Below are 15500 nucleotides of genomic sequence, written 5' to 3'. Positions count from 1 at the left end.
GGGATGGCATTCCAAAATTCTCAAAGTTCGTAGGGGCTGAAGGAAATATTTTAGAATTTACAGGCCTCCCTCCTGCCCTGCGGCTGCCTGTTGGGCTTCAACTTTGATCTCCAACGTTACGGAATTTTCCGGGGCTTCCAACAGGAACACTCTGACCATCCAACTTAAATGAAAACCAACAGGAGATAACCTCTCAGAAGGATGCACTCATCGCCTAGCCACGTGCATGATACAAGAAGTTTCTCCTGTTAGATAAATTTTAGTTTGTTTCAGTAAGATGAAAAATCTTTTATGTTTTGAACAAATTGCAATTGTCACTGACATTAGTCTTTTTATTATTAGCATTAATTAAACACAATCCAGCATTAGCGAATTTACTTTTGACAAGTTATCCAAAGAAGAGGAATTTTGGATGTAGATCACAGGTTTGATTCCAATATTCTGCATTGAAAGAATATCAAAGAGAGTGTGTGAATAACGCATCAATGCACCTCTCTAATTCTAATCCAAATCTGAGAGTATTTTGCACTAAAAGAAAATCTACAAGATAATGTATATAACTGTCAATTTAGCTCTGTGATATAAGATGAAGTCTTATGCACTAAAAGGGTTAAAAACCTCTGCGGCCTTCCCTGCATCTACTCTTGAGGATTAAATCATTTTTCGTCCCAATTCAACTACTCAACTAACTAATTAGTACACATATGACAAATTTGTCAAATTGTACTCGTAATCTAAAAAAAATAAAAGCTAACACATGCAAATCACGTGTCAAAATCTAAGGGTAAATATGTTCACTGAACTTTTCAAATAGATGACAAAAAATTTTTGTGGCCACTACAGCATTCTAATCGTATATTTTGAATCACTCAATTATTTTTTGATTCAGAATGGCTACTAAACTCATAAATGTGTGTATTAGTGGACATTTCATCCAAATTCAATGTGTATATTAGTGTACACTGCACACGCCAAAAACCATAGGTAAATTTGGCCAAATATATGAGAAAAAAAAATCTCAAATAGCCATTGAACTATATAAATAATATATTCTTAGTGATTTTTCGTTCAAATTGACCACCCAACTCACCAAAATAGCATACTAGCAAGCTTTCATTTTTCATTGGATCTACTATTTCCATTTAATTTCAGAGTTCTTGGAAATAATTTATAAGAACTTGAGCTTATAATTTAGATTTTTTTAAAACTTATAAATTAGAATATATTAAAACAACTATTAAAGTTTCTAAATTTTATTTTTTTGTTAATTAAAAAATCTAAAACTCTTGGTGACAACAATGTAAAAAAAATTAACTTTACGACATTGTCTTTGTTTTTGGTACATGAAATGCACATGGAGCAGATTCCAATAGCATTAGTAGAAACGTTTAAAGGAATGACTACTAGAGTACTGATTTAAGAGTTCAATGACTATATTGAAACAAAAAATATTTGAGTAGCCAAATGTGAACGAGCAAAATAGTTTAGCGACCGTAGGGGTTTTTAGGTTTAGATTGAGAAGATCAATGGACATATTTACCTTTAAATTTTGACACATGATTTGCACGTGTTTGATATTTTTTGTAAATTAAGAGCAAAATTCAACGAAATGATCATGAGTCTATTGATTAGTTAGTTGAGTGGTTGAATTGAAATGAAAAATAGTTTGATAGTCAAAAATAGACATAAGAAATAATTTAATATCGCCGAGGTTTTTTTCCCGTACTAAAATTAAGAAAAATCTACATGGTAACTCAATAACTAAATTACACCTTTCTATTTTAAGACGGATATTTTCCTCTTATGATGTGCTGAATTGCTTTGGCTTGCCCTTTTCCATGAATATCAATGACGTTGTCAGCGGTTAAATTTGTGAGTCGATTGGAATTTGGAACGTCAAGGTTTTATTCATTTATTTTTATTTGAAAAGAAACGTGATATACATTGAGTAAAGTTGTTTTCCGTAGAACTAAAAAAAGGTTGGGTCATCGGGGTTCGAAATCACACAAATGAAAAAGTTTAAAAGAGTGAAGACTGTGGCGGTGATTGGAGTTAGGATTAAACGGTATGCATTGCTATTAACATAGTGTAGCACTATTAAAAATTGGGGAATTGATTTGGTCCATTGCTCATGACTTCTCGCGTATTGCTGTCGTGAATTGGGAACCAACATGATGATACGATACTCTTTACAAGGAAAGAAGAGGAAAGAATCCATCTAAACAAAATAAAATACTCAACCAATTGAATTAGAAAATGTGAAAATCCCAATCAAAGACTACGACGGTCACATATATGTCTATAAAAATGGTACTAGTAATAATTAGGAAAAGTTGGAAGTGATAGTGGCTAGGGGTGTGAATCGAAATCGAAATCGGTAATTCGAAACTTTGAAATCGGAATTTTGGTATCAGAATTTTCGACCGATTTCGATTTCGAATTCACCAATTCGGAATTCAGTAAATTTTGATTTCACCGAATTCATGAATATAAAAATTATTATTATTATTATATAAATATTATATTACATATATATATATATAATATTATATATATGTGTGAAAACGAAATTGAAATCGAAATAGAAATTCCGATTTCACCGATTTCATGAATATAAAAATTATTATTATAATATAAATGTTATATTATATTTTATATATATATATGAAAAACATATTTGAAATCGAAATAGGAATTCCGAATTCCGATTTCGATTTCGAATTGTGAATTCGAAATTGGAATTTTCGATTTGAAAAATCTCGTTACCGAATTCTACTCGAATTCAACCAATTCGAAATCGAAATTCCGATTTTCATTCTGAATTACCGAATTCGAATTTTCGAATTCAATTCGAATTCGAATTGAATTCGGTCGGTAAATCGAAATTTTTCGATTTTGCACACCCCTAATAGTGGCATAAGCGACTCATGAGCACATCGTTCAGTGCTTGAAATTAATTCTAAATGAAAAGATTTGTTTCGCTCTTAATAATATTGCTAATATTTAATGGTGTCTAGTAGTAATTTGAAATTGTTTTTAACACAGATGGGTATAATTAAGAGTGCGTTTGATAAAATTGAAGTTTAAGAACCGAAAACTGAAATCTAAAATTTAAAATTTGAATCTATTAAATTATTGAATTGTTAAGTACTAAATATCATTATATTCCCGTCTATATCACACTAAGTAACAAGTAAATAGTTTATCACTTAATTTTAAGAATAAATTTTACTTAAAAAATTCAATGACACTTCACATGTTCAATTTTTAGTTATGAAACAGTTAAACATATTAAGATCTGAATTCATTAATTTTAACTGTTAAATTAAATTATCAAACAATACCTAACTTGCTATATCCGAACAACCTACGAATTTCTCTCCCGACTTCCCCGACTCTCTCCCTCTGAGATACTAGAAAAAACACCCTCAACAAAAATACTAGAAAAAACCAAAAATGGAAAAAGAAAAAGAAATCGACTAGTAGCACAGCTCTACTGCTACTGAAAGAAAGGGAAAAGCCAGCTCCGCGTCTCCTTCTTTGTAGTTTTTCGGTCTTTCCTCCCCGTGTAGGCAATAGAGGATGTACTGACCTCCAACAATAACTGCCACTACTCTCATTCTCTCTACACATATATATATACACCTGCTGGACCGTTCGGACTACAACAAATTCACATTCTTCTTCTTCTTCTTCTTCTTCGTCTGCCCTTATGAGCTCCTAGAGCAAACGCACAGCATACATAAATTCTGTAGGAAGAAACAAACATACGGTGGCTGCAGCGTGGCTAACTAGCTGGCACCATGACTGTTGCTTCTCAATATTCTTGCAGGGTGATGAGGAGGAAAAAGACTCGAGCACTCGGAATTCCCAGGATTGATCTGTCGCTGCTTCCTCTGGACAGGTCTAAGCTGTCCAAATTAATAGTCGAGGCTTGTGAAGAGTTTGGCTTCTTCACCGTCGCCAACCACGGGATTCCCAATCATATAATCGCAAGGATGGAAAGGGAAGGCGTCGAGTTTTTTGCTAAGCCCGCGTCGGAGAAGCAGAGAGCCGGACCTCCTACCCCGTTCGGTTACGGTTGCAAGAATATTGGATTCAACGGGGACAAGGGTGAACTCGAGTATATTCTCATGGAGGCCAATCCTGCTTCCGTCCGCCAAAGATCCAACACCATTGCCGATCACCCTAAACACTTCAGGTTCCATTTTACTACTCACTATATATATGCTGGAGTATTATTTATATGCATATCCGCAATAACATATTTATTACTCGCTTCGACTGGTTTTACAAAGTAGTACTATAACATCGTCATACTTACTCGGCATTTCTATTTTCGAGCGTGTTAGTTAATTAATTAGCAGGAGTACTAATAAAAAGAAATTTCACCCTTTTGTTTTTTTTTTTTTTTGCGTTCTTCTATATATATATATCTTTCAATTACATCATGATTGATTTTAACCCAACAAGATAAGTTCATCCTGTTATGTGATTCGGCGCTATGGATATTATAAATGAATAAAGCCAATAAAGCTGAGGAAGTGACCGCATTTTAAGATGAATATGCAGACCGTACGTTGCAGGCCCGCAAGGGGTTGAGGAATTCCGAGCCCCCCCCCCCCTTCCCTCAACTTTTTTTTTTTCCTTGCCAAATATTACTACTAGTATACAACTACTACCATATTCTTCATTTTATCTTTCTTGCTTGGGCCAGTGCTCCTAACGGGGGTTTCCCGATTTAATTTGCATGCCAAAGTTCGGGAAAGCTTTCACTCAATTGCTAACATAGCATGTACGTTGTGAAAAAGAGATTCTTAATATTCCTTTTTTCCCCCTCTATTTTATTTGTTTCTGCGGAAGACAGGGAATTGGGGGAAATAGGGAGGTTCGCTAGCTAGTCAGTATAAGATCCCATATCGGTTTTTTGTTTTTTGGTTTTTGGGGTGGGGGAGGGGGGTGTGGGAGTTGCAGATATTACTTCATCAAATTGTGGAATATTGCCTGAGGACGAAACTAACGTGTTCCGGATGATTACCATTAAGAAGCAGTAACGGTCAAATTTTGAGTTTTCAGACTTGTAAATTCACTAGAAATTAGAAAAGCAACGCAAATATGAACAAGCACTTGGGTACCTAACCATTTAGTGGTTTATTAAGTCGCGGATTTCCACCATATGCTAAGCACAAAGCACAGCAATTATGATGCTAATTTAGGGAGCGTACACGGACCAGTAGACTAAGGTCCTGTTTGATAACACAATTCAGCACTTAAATTTAATGAATTTAGTTCTTAATATATTCAAATCGTTTGATAACTAAAAATTAAACATCTAAATTAATTGACACTGAATTTTGTATGCACTCAAATATATTAGTTTTAATACTGAACAATTTAATAACTTACGGATTCAAATTTTAGATTTCGGATTTTAATTTTATCATCAGTTGGTAAGTGGTAGTAATAGTAGCTACGAATATATGATTATAAGATTATAAGAAATGAGTCATCTGCTGCTCCTATATATCTGCGCGTGTTGCTTTCCTAGCTCATTCCCTTGAGAGTTGAGTTTGAGTTGAATTGAGTTGAGAATTCTTTATCATTCAAAGATTGGTGGATACATAAAATCACCCCTTACCTAAATGTCTAAATGTTTGCCAATGGTCCAATCACAAAATGGGGTTGACAATAATAAGTAATTTATATATATATATATATATATATATATATATATATATATATATATAAAGAACTACAAAGTTAAGGGTTGAAGATAAGGGATAAAGTTATTCCGGTCAAATAGTCGCACGTGCAATCTCCAAGTCGCTGGTATTTTTTGGTACGTATATAGTGCGTACTATATGAACAAACATGTGTATTTGCAGCGAAATAGCTGTAGGAGTACTAATCAATACTTAGGTGGCGTTTGGTTCGCACATCGGAATTAGATTCGGATTCGGAATCGGATATCTTGGGTTTGGAATGAGGTCATTCATTCCAATACATTTGTTTGGTTCAAGTACCTGGAATGTGTATCATTACTATAGTTGATGTTTGGTTCGTCGACTCTTTCGGAATGGAATATAATAAATATATTATAAATCACATTGTAAATGATAGTTATTGGCTCTTTGTAAATGAGATAAAAGAAATTTTTACCAATTAAATATATTAGTATAAATGTATTAGTAAATTTAGTCTAACTGATTAATAATTTCTATTAGTAAACATGTATAATTATTAGTATAATTGATAATATTAATTATATTACACAAATTAATATACATTATATAATATATATAACTAATATTATTATTATTATAAGTTTGTAACTAATTAAATTAAATATTATATATATATAATTAAATATAAATATACAAATGTTATAATATAAATATACAATTATAATTATATAATATATACAAATATTAATTATACAAATATTTTATATAAATGTAATATATATTACATATTAAATATAGTTGTTATTATATATTATTATATTTAAAATAATAATAATTATTATAATTATATAATTTATTAATATTACATACATGTATATATTATAATTATACGCACATATAATATACATTTATAAATATACATATATATTATAAATATATTATTATATAATATTAATAAATTTATAATATATATTATATAAGTATAATTATATTTAACTAAATAATTATAATATATAATTATATAATATAATAATATCATTATTATAAGTTTGTAACTAATTAAATTAAATATTATATATAATTAATTATAATTATATGAAAGTTATAATATAAATATATAATTATAATTATATAATATATAAATATTAATTGTACTAATATTTTATATAAATATAATGCATATTAATTAGATATAGTTATTATATATTATTATATTTAAAATAATAAATATAATTATAATTATATAATTTATTAATATTATATACATGTATTTATTTTAATTATACGCACATATAATATACATTTATAGATATACATATATATTATAAATATATTATTATATAATATTAATAAATTTATAATATATATTATATAAATATAATTATATTTAACTAAATAATTATAATATATATTTATATAATGTACTAATATTATAATTATAATATATTATATATATGTATATAGTATAATATATAATATATATAATATATATAAATATTAATTATATCATTGTATAATTATAATATGTAATTGGATTTGTTTCTTGGAATCAAACTTGGGAATCGGACAAAACCCACCAAAATACTTGGGAATGGAGAAACACCAAATTTTTAGAAATCATTCCAAGATTTCAATTCCCATTCCAGTGAACCAAACACCATTTATGGGGTTCATTCCATTCCCCGAATCCGATACCCTTTTACCAAACGCCCCCTTAGTTAATACCAGAATAAGTCATAACGGCCTCCCTGATTCCAATATTGCAAATAGTCGCCGCAAGTTTATGTAAGTAAATATATAGAGTCGGATGTACTGGACGACATTGTAGAAGTCTGCTCTCAGTTTCTGGTTTCCAATCTTCCAACCTATATATCATTAGTAGCATCCATGGTGGGTCAAAAGACATACTACTACTAACCCATATGTTAGACATAGTACGCCTAAATGGTCATGTATCTTGTCATCTACCCTCTGTTACTATTCAACCTAGTGTCCTCAATTCAACAACTTTTGTGCCTGGGTACAAGAAATACTTGTGCGGGTACGATGGAGTGATATGCATGCAGCAACGGGTACAGAAATGAATCAGGGGGGAAAAAAAAGGAGGCAGGGCTAAGGGAAAAAGGAATGGAAGCAAGCATTAATGATGAAAGAAATGCCACTAGTAGTGGTAAATTAATTGCGCGTTCTCTAGTTTCTGAGTTGTGGAGGTGTTTGGTTTCTCAGTAAAATTAATGGTGGTGGTGTTTCCTGTGCAGCTGTTCAGTGAATGAATACATAGGAGCAGTGAGGAAGCTGGCATGTGAGATCCTGGAATTAGCGGCGGAAGGCCTGTGGGTCCCCGACAAGTCCGTATTCAGTAAACTCATCCAAGATGTCAACAGCGACTCCTGCTTCCGGATCAATCACTATCCTCCAAGTACAACCACCACCACCACCACCACCAGTACTAGTCCCTTCTCAAACCCAAAGTCTCCCAATTCTCCTCCTCCTCGCGTTGGATTCGGAGAGCACTCTGACCCCCAGATTTTGACCATCTTGAGATCTAACGACGTTCCAGGCCTCCAGATTTGCTGCACCCCTGCTAATGATGACGATGATGACGATGATGATGAGGATGAAGGCCTCTGGATTTCGGTTCCCCCTGACCCCTCCCAGTTCTGCGTTTTCGTAGGCGATGCTTTCCAGGTTCAGTACTGCTCTGCTTCCTCTCCGTCACTATCTTAGCTACTGCTACTCTATTACTACTACATTAATTAAACTATCTACTAAATATCCTTCACCTGTGCTACTTATCATGACTTCGCAGGCCCTGACCAATGGAAGGTTTAGGAGCGTCAGGCATCGGGTTCTGGCAAACTCGGCTAAACCCAGAATGTCCACCATCTTTTTCGGTGCCCCGCCCCTGAATGCCTGCATTTCTCCTCTTCCCCACCTCGTTTCCCACCATAGCCCCAACCTGTATAGGCCTTTCACGTGGGGAGAATTCAAGAAAGCTGTGTATTCCACCCGTTTGGCGGATCACCGGCTTGATCTATTCAAGTGCCCTTAATACACTACTCAGTTTTCCACCCCAATTTTTTTTCTTTTCTTCCTAGGGAGGTTTTTTACTGCGATTAAATTCTTTCTTCCCGCTGTTTAAGTTTATCCAATTGATCTGCCCCTCCTGACATATCCAACCAACTCACCCAGTCTGTAAATTGCATGGGGAAATTTTGCTTTCTGGGCTTTCCCTTCTGACTTTTTCGCAACGTTCCCAGTTCCACCCTCAAAATAGTTGGTGCTTCATCTAAATCTTTTCCGATCCATAGCATTATGCAGCAGTTAGCTGCTGAGAGCATCACTGATCCATAATCTCGAAATCATGCTAGCTGGTCTCTTTTGTACTGATGGAGCAGGGTTGAATATCAATGCATGCTGCCATGTCTACAAGTCATGAATAGAAGTTTTATATAACGTCCAACTTTTCAAGTTTACAATTTCAATTCAAAGTTCCACGCTAACCAGCCAAGTACTATTTACGCTACGGAAATTCAAACAATTTCAACATAGATAAGATGAACCGACGTCTTATCCATTATCTTTTACCGTTTTAATCCCTTCTTTTTGGAAGAAGGGAATAGGTAATGGGATTGCATACCTTAAACGTCATTGTCTCTGTGTCACACCGCAACAGCCACAACCATAATCAGATGTTAAAGAGTCATGCAGCTATAGTCGGCTCAGGTTGTGATAAGAAGACTCAGGGTAAATCCGTTTTGATTCAATAGTAGAGTAGAGCATCATGATCAGTTCGTGTGGGATAAGATTTTAATGGTCTAATTGTTCCGACCAACACCAGCGAGGGGTAACATCGGATTATAATATCATGCATCTGTCATCCAATAACTTAGGGTGGCTTTGTTGTACAGCTTTTCGTCTCAACTTCTATGGTTATATGTTAGGTGTGATTTCCTTGCCCTTTTGAGATGGGCTTGATTTCAAGAGGAGTTTAGCCGTTGTCAGAGGCTTTACTTCTTCTTCATTTTTTTTTTTTTTTGTCAAAGGCCTCACTTGATTTGGCGGTATTCGAGAACTGCGCATTTGGTGGTTGGTGGTGCTCAGATTTTCGTGGAGCAGATAATGACTGGGTGGTGACTGAAGACCGACAGATAATGACATAGGATCTATCACTGACTTCTGGCCGGTTGGTATAACAGTTTGATCCAAAACATCGCATGCTAAGGAGAGAGTTGTGGCTTCATTAGCTCTGCTACTAGCACCGGTGTTCTTAAATTTGGACTGGACTGATTGTTTCAACTAATCGAACCGGGTCTAGCCTAGAGGCAGTCAATCTCTATGAAAAAGTAAAACGTAATTAAAAACTAGTCAAAACCCATCAAATCCGTTAAACTTTCAACTGTTCAAATTCGATTTTTTTTTAAATTACAGTCTCTTTATCACCCGATTCCCGGCCTACTATTAGTGCCTTCCCACTTTACTAATTGAGCATCTGTTATGTTATTCTACCTTTTTTTTTTTTTGAAAAGTGAAAGAGGTTGTATTAATTAGATTGCTGGATATCGTCCAGCACCAACTGTTTGGCAAAAGCCGGGGGGAGTTCCAGAGAGATTCAGGAAGATTGGAAGATCTAGCAAACTGTGTTAAACTATGCGCAACCCTATTTGCTTCTCTAGGAGTCCAGACCACATCCAAAATGGGTAGGTCAAGCAAGGAAAGACGGATGTCCTCTATAACCGTGCCAAGGTCAGAGAGGACCTCATCCGAGCTATTAATCTGCTTAACCACTGAGGACGCATCCCCCTCAAGTATGAAGCTTGGGATCATCAAAGTTCTAGCCAGTGAAACCGCCTCTCTTGCAGCAAGAGCCTCTGCCAGGTCTGCATTAGTTTGGATTGAGATTTTCCTGGATAAGCCAGCAATGAAGTGGCCCTCACAATCACGAATAACCACACCAATCCCTACAACACGGTGAATTGTGGATACTGAGGCATCAAAGTTGACTTTGAAGTGGGGAACGAGCGGTGGAGACCAAAAGGAAGATGGCCTTGGTGACAGGACGGGTGCAGCCTGGAGGTTAGCCACCCGGAAGGCAATCTGACTATTAAGAGCATAGCTAACTAAAGTTAAGGGGTCCCGAATCCTACCATTGAAGAGAGCGTCATTCCTGTTGCTCCAGATTTCATAACTGAGAACAGCAAAATCCTCGCAATCCTTAGGTGGAAAGGTCCCAAGAATCTCCCTGACCCAAGCAGCTGCAAAGGGTTGACGACATGCTCGAATTTTCCTCGTCAGAAAGCTAAGCGCCCAAATTTGAACCGAGACAGGACATTCGAAGAGAAGATGGGTTAAGCCACCAGGCGGTTCATTACACACCGAACATATGTTCTCTACAGGAATCCTTCGCTTTTGGAGATTGTCCGGTGTAGGTAGAGAGTTGTGACAAATACGCCAGAGGAAGTGCTTCTTCTTGTTCGGGACATCAAGCGACCAGAGCTTCTTCCAAACTGCATCAGTACCAGAACTAGAGGACGCTTGCGCTGTCTGACCAACATCAAGGATGTCAGAATCCATTATTGCATGATAAGCACTTCGCACCGAGAACTTGCCATTCTGTGTAAAGTGCCAAAGCCATCTATGATTCGTCAAGTGTTTGCCATTCTGTCTTACCATTTATGTTATTCTACCTTATAAAGTAATAACTGTAATTAAAAGGAAAAATATAGTATTGATTATGGTTGAGATCTTACAACTGTAGATTCTATATTCAAATTCCTCCTTCTTCCTCTCCATTTTTTAAATCTCACATCTTCTCTATTACAAAAATATGTATATATTTAAAAATAGCACAACAAATGTAAACGAAAACACTAAATTGTAATTATAGTCATTAAACCTGGCCTAAGATGAACTCGGTGAAAGGGATAGGTCAATGAGTTAGCGGTTCTTCCTATGTAGGTGGGTGGTACACACTTCAACCAGTTGGTAATAAAAATATAATCCCTCTGTCTCAATAAAAGTGTCATATTTTCTATTTTGAGATGTCCCAAAACGTTTATCAATCTTGCTAAAGTAAAGGCTATTTTGATATATTTTTTTAATGTTATCCTCATCTTTATCTATATTCCATACTAAATCCAAATTTGAATTTTGAATTTTTGAAGGTAATTTTGAAAAAAATATATGTTAACATTACTATCAATCTACTATTCTTAAAAAGCTGAAATTTTAAAATGCGATAAACATTTTGGGACGAAAGGAGTATATGAATAAGATATATTACAATTTTTAATACAACATATATGGTATAATAATTAATAAATATATTATAAAATTTTTTATTGAATTTTTAAAATATTTATTTATTGTGAGAGTTATCACGAAATAAATTTATTTTAGTGATATATCTAATCTCCAAGTTTAGACTTTTGATTACACTTAGTGGAATTATATATCTTATTTACAAATTTTTAGTGTAAAACGTTATTTGGAGTAATATGTGTCTTTAAAATGAATTGTAGCAATATATTATTTTTTTCAATTGAACTCTTAATTTTTTAAATGTCATTTGAAGAGTAATAAGTTTTAATAAAAGTCTCCAAAAGAGTATCTGAAATTAATGTTTAAAAAAGATGGAGAATAAATGTGAAGGCCTTGGCTATGTGTATCCATTAGGAGTTTGAGATTTAGATCATGTTTGATAATCCAATTCAGCATTTAAATTTAATGAATCTAGATTTTAACGTTGTCAGACACGTTTGATAACCAAAATTTAAATATCTGAAATAATTAAGTGGCATTGAATTTTCTAGGCAAAACTTGCTTCAAAAAATAAGTGATAAACCATTCACTTATCACTAAATGTGATATACACCTAAACATATTAGATTTAATACTTAAGAATTCAATAATTTAATGAATGCAGATTTCAAACTTCAATTTTATCAAACGCACCCTTAATTTCACCAACGGATTAGGCTTGTGGCTTGGTGATAACTACAATGCTTTGTTATTTTTAAGGTCCTGAGTTCTAACCCTTGTTTTTTTAATAGCTAAACAAATCAAATTCATAATTTATTAAAGAATAATTTTTATTGATTGTGATTATTTTTTACAGTCAACTTGTATAATTAGATTTTGGAAACTCTATGGCAAACAATAACAAAGCCTCAGTTAATTACGTGGCCCTAGATATGCCACTGCAATTAGCAGGATTTCATGATTGATTTGCGAGACGAGCTAGGTAGGAAGATAAGCACTTTTGAGAGTCATTGGAACATTAGAATATTGCAGCAAGCAAAATCATTGTTGAGGGTAAGTCATTAGGACATTAGAGGATAAGCACATTTGAGAGTCATTGTTGAGGGTAAGTAACAAATCCAAGCATTTTTAAGAGTCGTGGGAACATTGTAGAAGGTTTGCATTTTGGCCTCGTAGGGTATTGAAATCACAGAAAAATCTGCGTTTAGATATTCTTGTTGCATGTTACCAACTTTTTGATGTACAGGCAAATATTTTTCAATCGAAAATCCTTGCTACAATCAATCATCTTGTATCTATCAGGTGACATAAAGAAAAGTTGATGAATCAATAAGATGCGCAAGTTTTACCATTTTGTATATTTACACTGAACATTCATATGCTAGAACTGCATTCCTTCTTACGATCAAATCACAATTTCTAGTACTAATAATCTCTCTCTTCTAACAACCATATATATTCCCAATTAAATTTTGAATTATTTGATTTATACTTGTTGCCTGCCAAAATTTTTGAGTATTCTAATACTTGAAAAACCGACAATTAGCTAACAAAAATTGGTTAGGAAATTCGGAAAAATTGTTGTGGATTAACTGTTTTTTGGGGTATTTTTTAAAAACTTTACTGTAGCAGAGTTTTTAGAATATATTTTGGAATATTTTTAGAAAATATTTTGGAATATTTAAGAGTAGAATAGTTTCTAGAATATATTTTGAGATAATTTTAAAAAAATTTAAACTAATTTTTAGATTATCTTTTAGAGTACTTTTTAAAAATTTTTATTATATTTAAAAAATTAGTTTTTCAAAAACACCCAAAAAACAGGGGATCCAAACAGAGCCCTTAGGATAGTTATTCTTTGTAGTTGCAAGAGAATTTGTGCTTGCTAGGGCCTAAGGATGAATGGGTTCCATGAAAGAATGAAAACCTGTTAATAAGGTTGAAGAAGCTGTTGGATATGATTGAGGGAGGGATTGGGTTCAGGGTTAGAGGAGGAAATTTCGAATCCTAATGGGTGGGCTGATTTAGAACTTAGAAGCATGCATTCATCCATAACCAAAAAGATGGCTAAAATTAGGGTTGGCAGCCGGACGGGGCAGTCCTTCCTAACCGCCTGCTCCGTCACCCAATAACTCCCGCTTGTCTCTAATCCCGGACCAGCGGGTGCTTCCTCGTCACCTCACTATTATTTTTATTTTTATGTCATTTTATTTTAATATATGTATAACACTAATAAATATATTTACTCATTATTCTTTTAAATTTTCAGCAAAAAATTTAACACGAGATAAAATATAAAAATCATTTTGACCTTGTGAACCCATTTCTTTATATTGAATATTACGTAAATTCTAAATCAATTGGCATTATTCTTTTATAAACAATATGTCATAACAAAAAAAAAATCAACTAACACAAAAAAAATTTTACCACAAAAAAATTAACCACAATTATTAATTTTAATGGGCTCAACCCAAAAATAGTCAATAAATAACATGAGTAAATGGTCATGTAAAAGTACAAACTAGAGGTACAAATGAATCAAGCTACTTGTAAATCTTTATGGGCTAATTTGGTGAATATCAAACTTAAGTCAAGTGCGAGCCGACCAAGTCAAGCTATCGAACTCGAATCAAACATAAATAAACTCAACTCGTTAATTCGCAAGTTGATTCAATTACATATATACATATATATACCTACATACGGATGTATATGTCATTTTAATAGTAAAATTACATATATAATCGTAATATTTTTATTATTTATTAAGAAAAAATGAATATTTTATTTATTTTGTAAAAAATAAATATAATTAATTTTTATTATTTTCAAATTTGAGTCGCTTGAGTTTGACTTCAATTAAATTCGAATTTGAGGTCAAGTTTAAACTCAAATTTGATGATAAAATTGAGTCAAAACTCGACTTGATTAGAATCATAATACAAACTGATGTATTCATTCACTTCCTTAATTCCAAATTCCAATCTTATCACACCACAGTTAACATAGTACTAGTGTGAATACCCGTGCTACGCACGGTCCTTACGTTATTGAAATAAATTAAAAGATTATACCAACATAATTAAAATTTAAGATTTGTCTAACAATAGTTCAAAATATGACAAAATTTGTAGATCATTCAAGAATTGCGTTTCCGCGAAAGATGGATCTTAAAATAATAATAATTCATATTAGAAAATGAATGATATATGGATAGAAATAAATGTAACTGCATGTTTTATTTGATTTCAAAATGAAATATTTACAAACATTATGCATTCGATTTGATAATCTTGTACAAAGGTGCGAACATTTTTTACACCAATCAACTTTTAGTATGAAAATTAATATTGGTGGTTTAATTAATTCTGTTGAATTTTGTAGAGTTCGTACTACAAAAAAATGTTCAGCGAGACTTGTATTTCTTGGAAGTAAACTTGCTGAACTTTTTAAAAATATTTCATTGGGATCACTATGGTGTGATTCGTATTGTGATCAGTTGTTTTTTTCTTTGTAATCTTGCAGGTTGGGAATTAAGATGTTATTGAAATC

General features: G+C 33.2%; 1 protein-coding gene across 1 annotated transcript; it reads left to right on the top strand.

The window, feature by feature from the left end:
* The first annotated feature begins 3437 nt into the window (after positions 1–3437).
* Positions 3438–9163, top strand: LOC140014800 (gibberellin 2-beta-dioxygenase 2-like). Its single transcript, XM_072066256.1, has 3 exons — positions 3438–4201; positions 7943–8372; positions 8494–9163. Exons 1-3 carry the CDS (start codon positions 3804–3806, stop codon positions 8734–8736), a joined length of 1071 nt encoding a protein of 356 aa, XP_071922357.1. The 5' UTR covers positions 3438–3803; the 3' UTR covers positions 8737–9163.
* The last annotated feature ends 6337 nt before the right edge of the window (positions 9164–15500 follow it).

The sequence above is a fragment of the Coffea arabica genome, chromosome 1e, assembly GCF_036785885.1.
Source record: "Coffea arabica cultivar ET-39 chromosome 1e, Coffea Arabica ET-39 HiFi, whole genome shotgun sequence".
Taxonomy (NCBI): Eukaryota; Viridiplantae; Streptophyta; class Magnoliopsida; order Gentianales; family Rubiaceae; genus Coffea; species Coffea arabica.
This window is presented reverse-complemented; position numbering and strand designations above follow the sequence as displayed.

Bases quoted from the DNA above. Each gene is read 5' to 3' on its own strand.
- LOC140014800 (XM_072066256.1), top strand. From the start codon at position 3,804: ATGACTGTTGCTTCTCAATATTCTTGCAGGGTGATGAGGAGGAAAAAG. The intron at 4,202-7,942 runs GTTCCATTTTAC...TTTCCTGTGCAG, and splicing joins GATCACCCTAAACACTTCAG to CTGTTCAGTGAATGAATACA. The intron at 8,373-8,493 runs GTTCAGTACTGC...ATGACTTCGCAG, and splicing joins TCGTAGGCGATGCTTTCCAG to GCCCTGACCAATGGAAGGTT.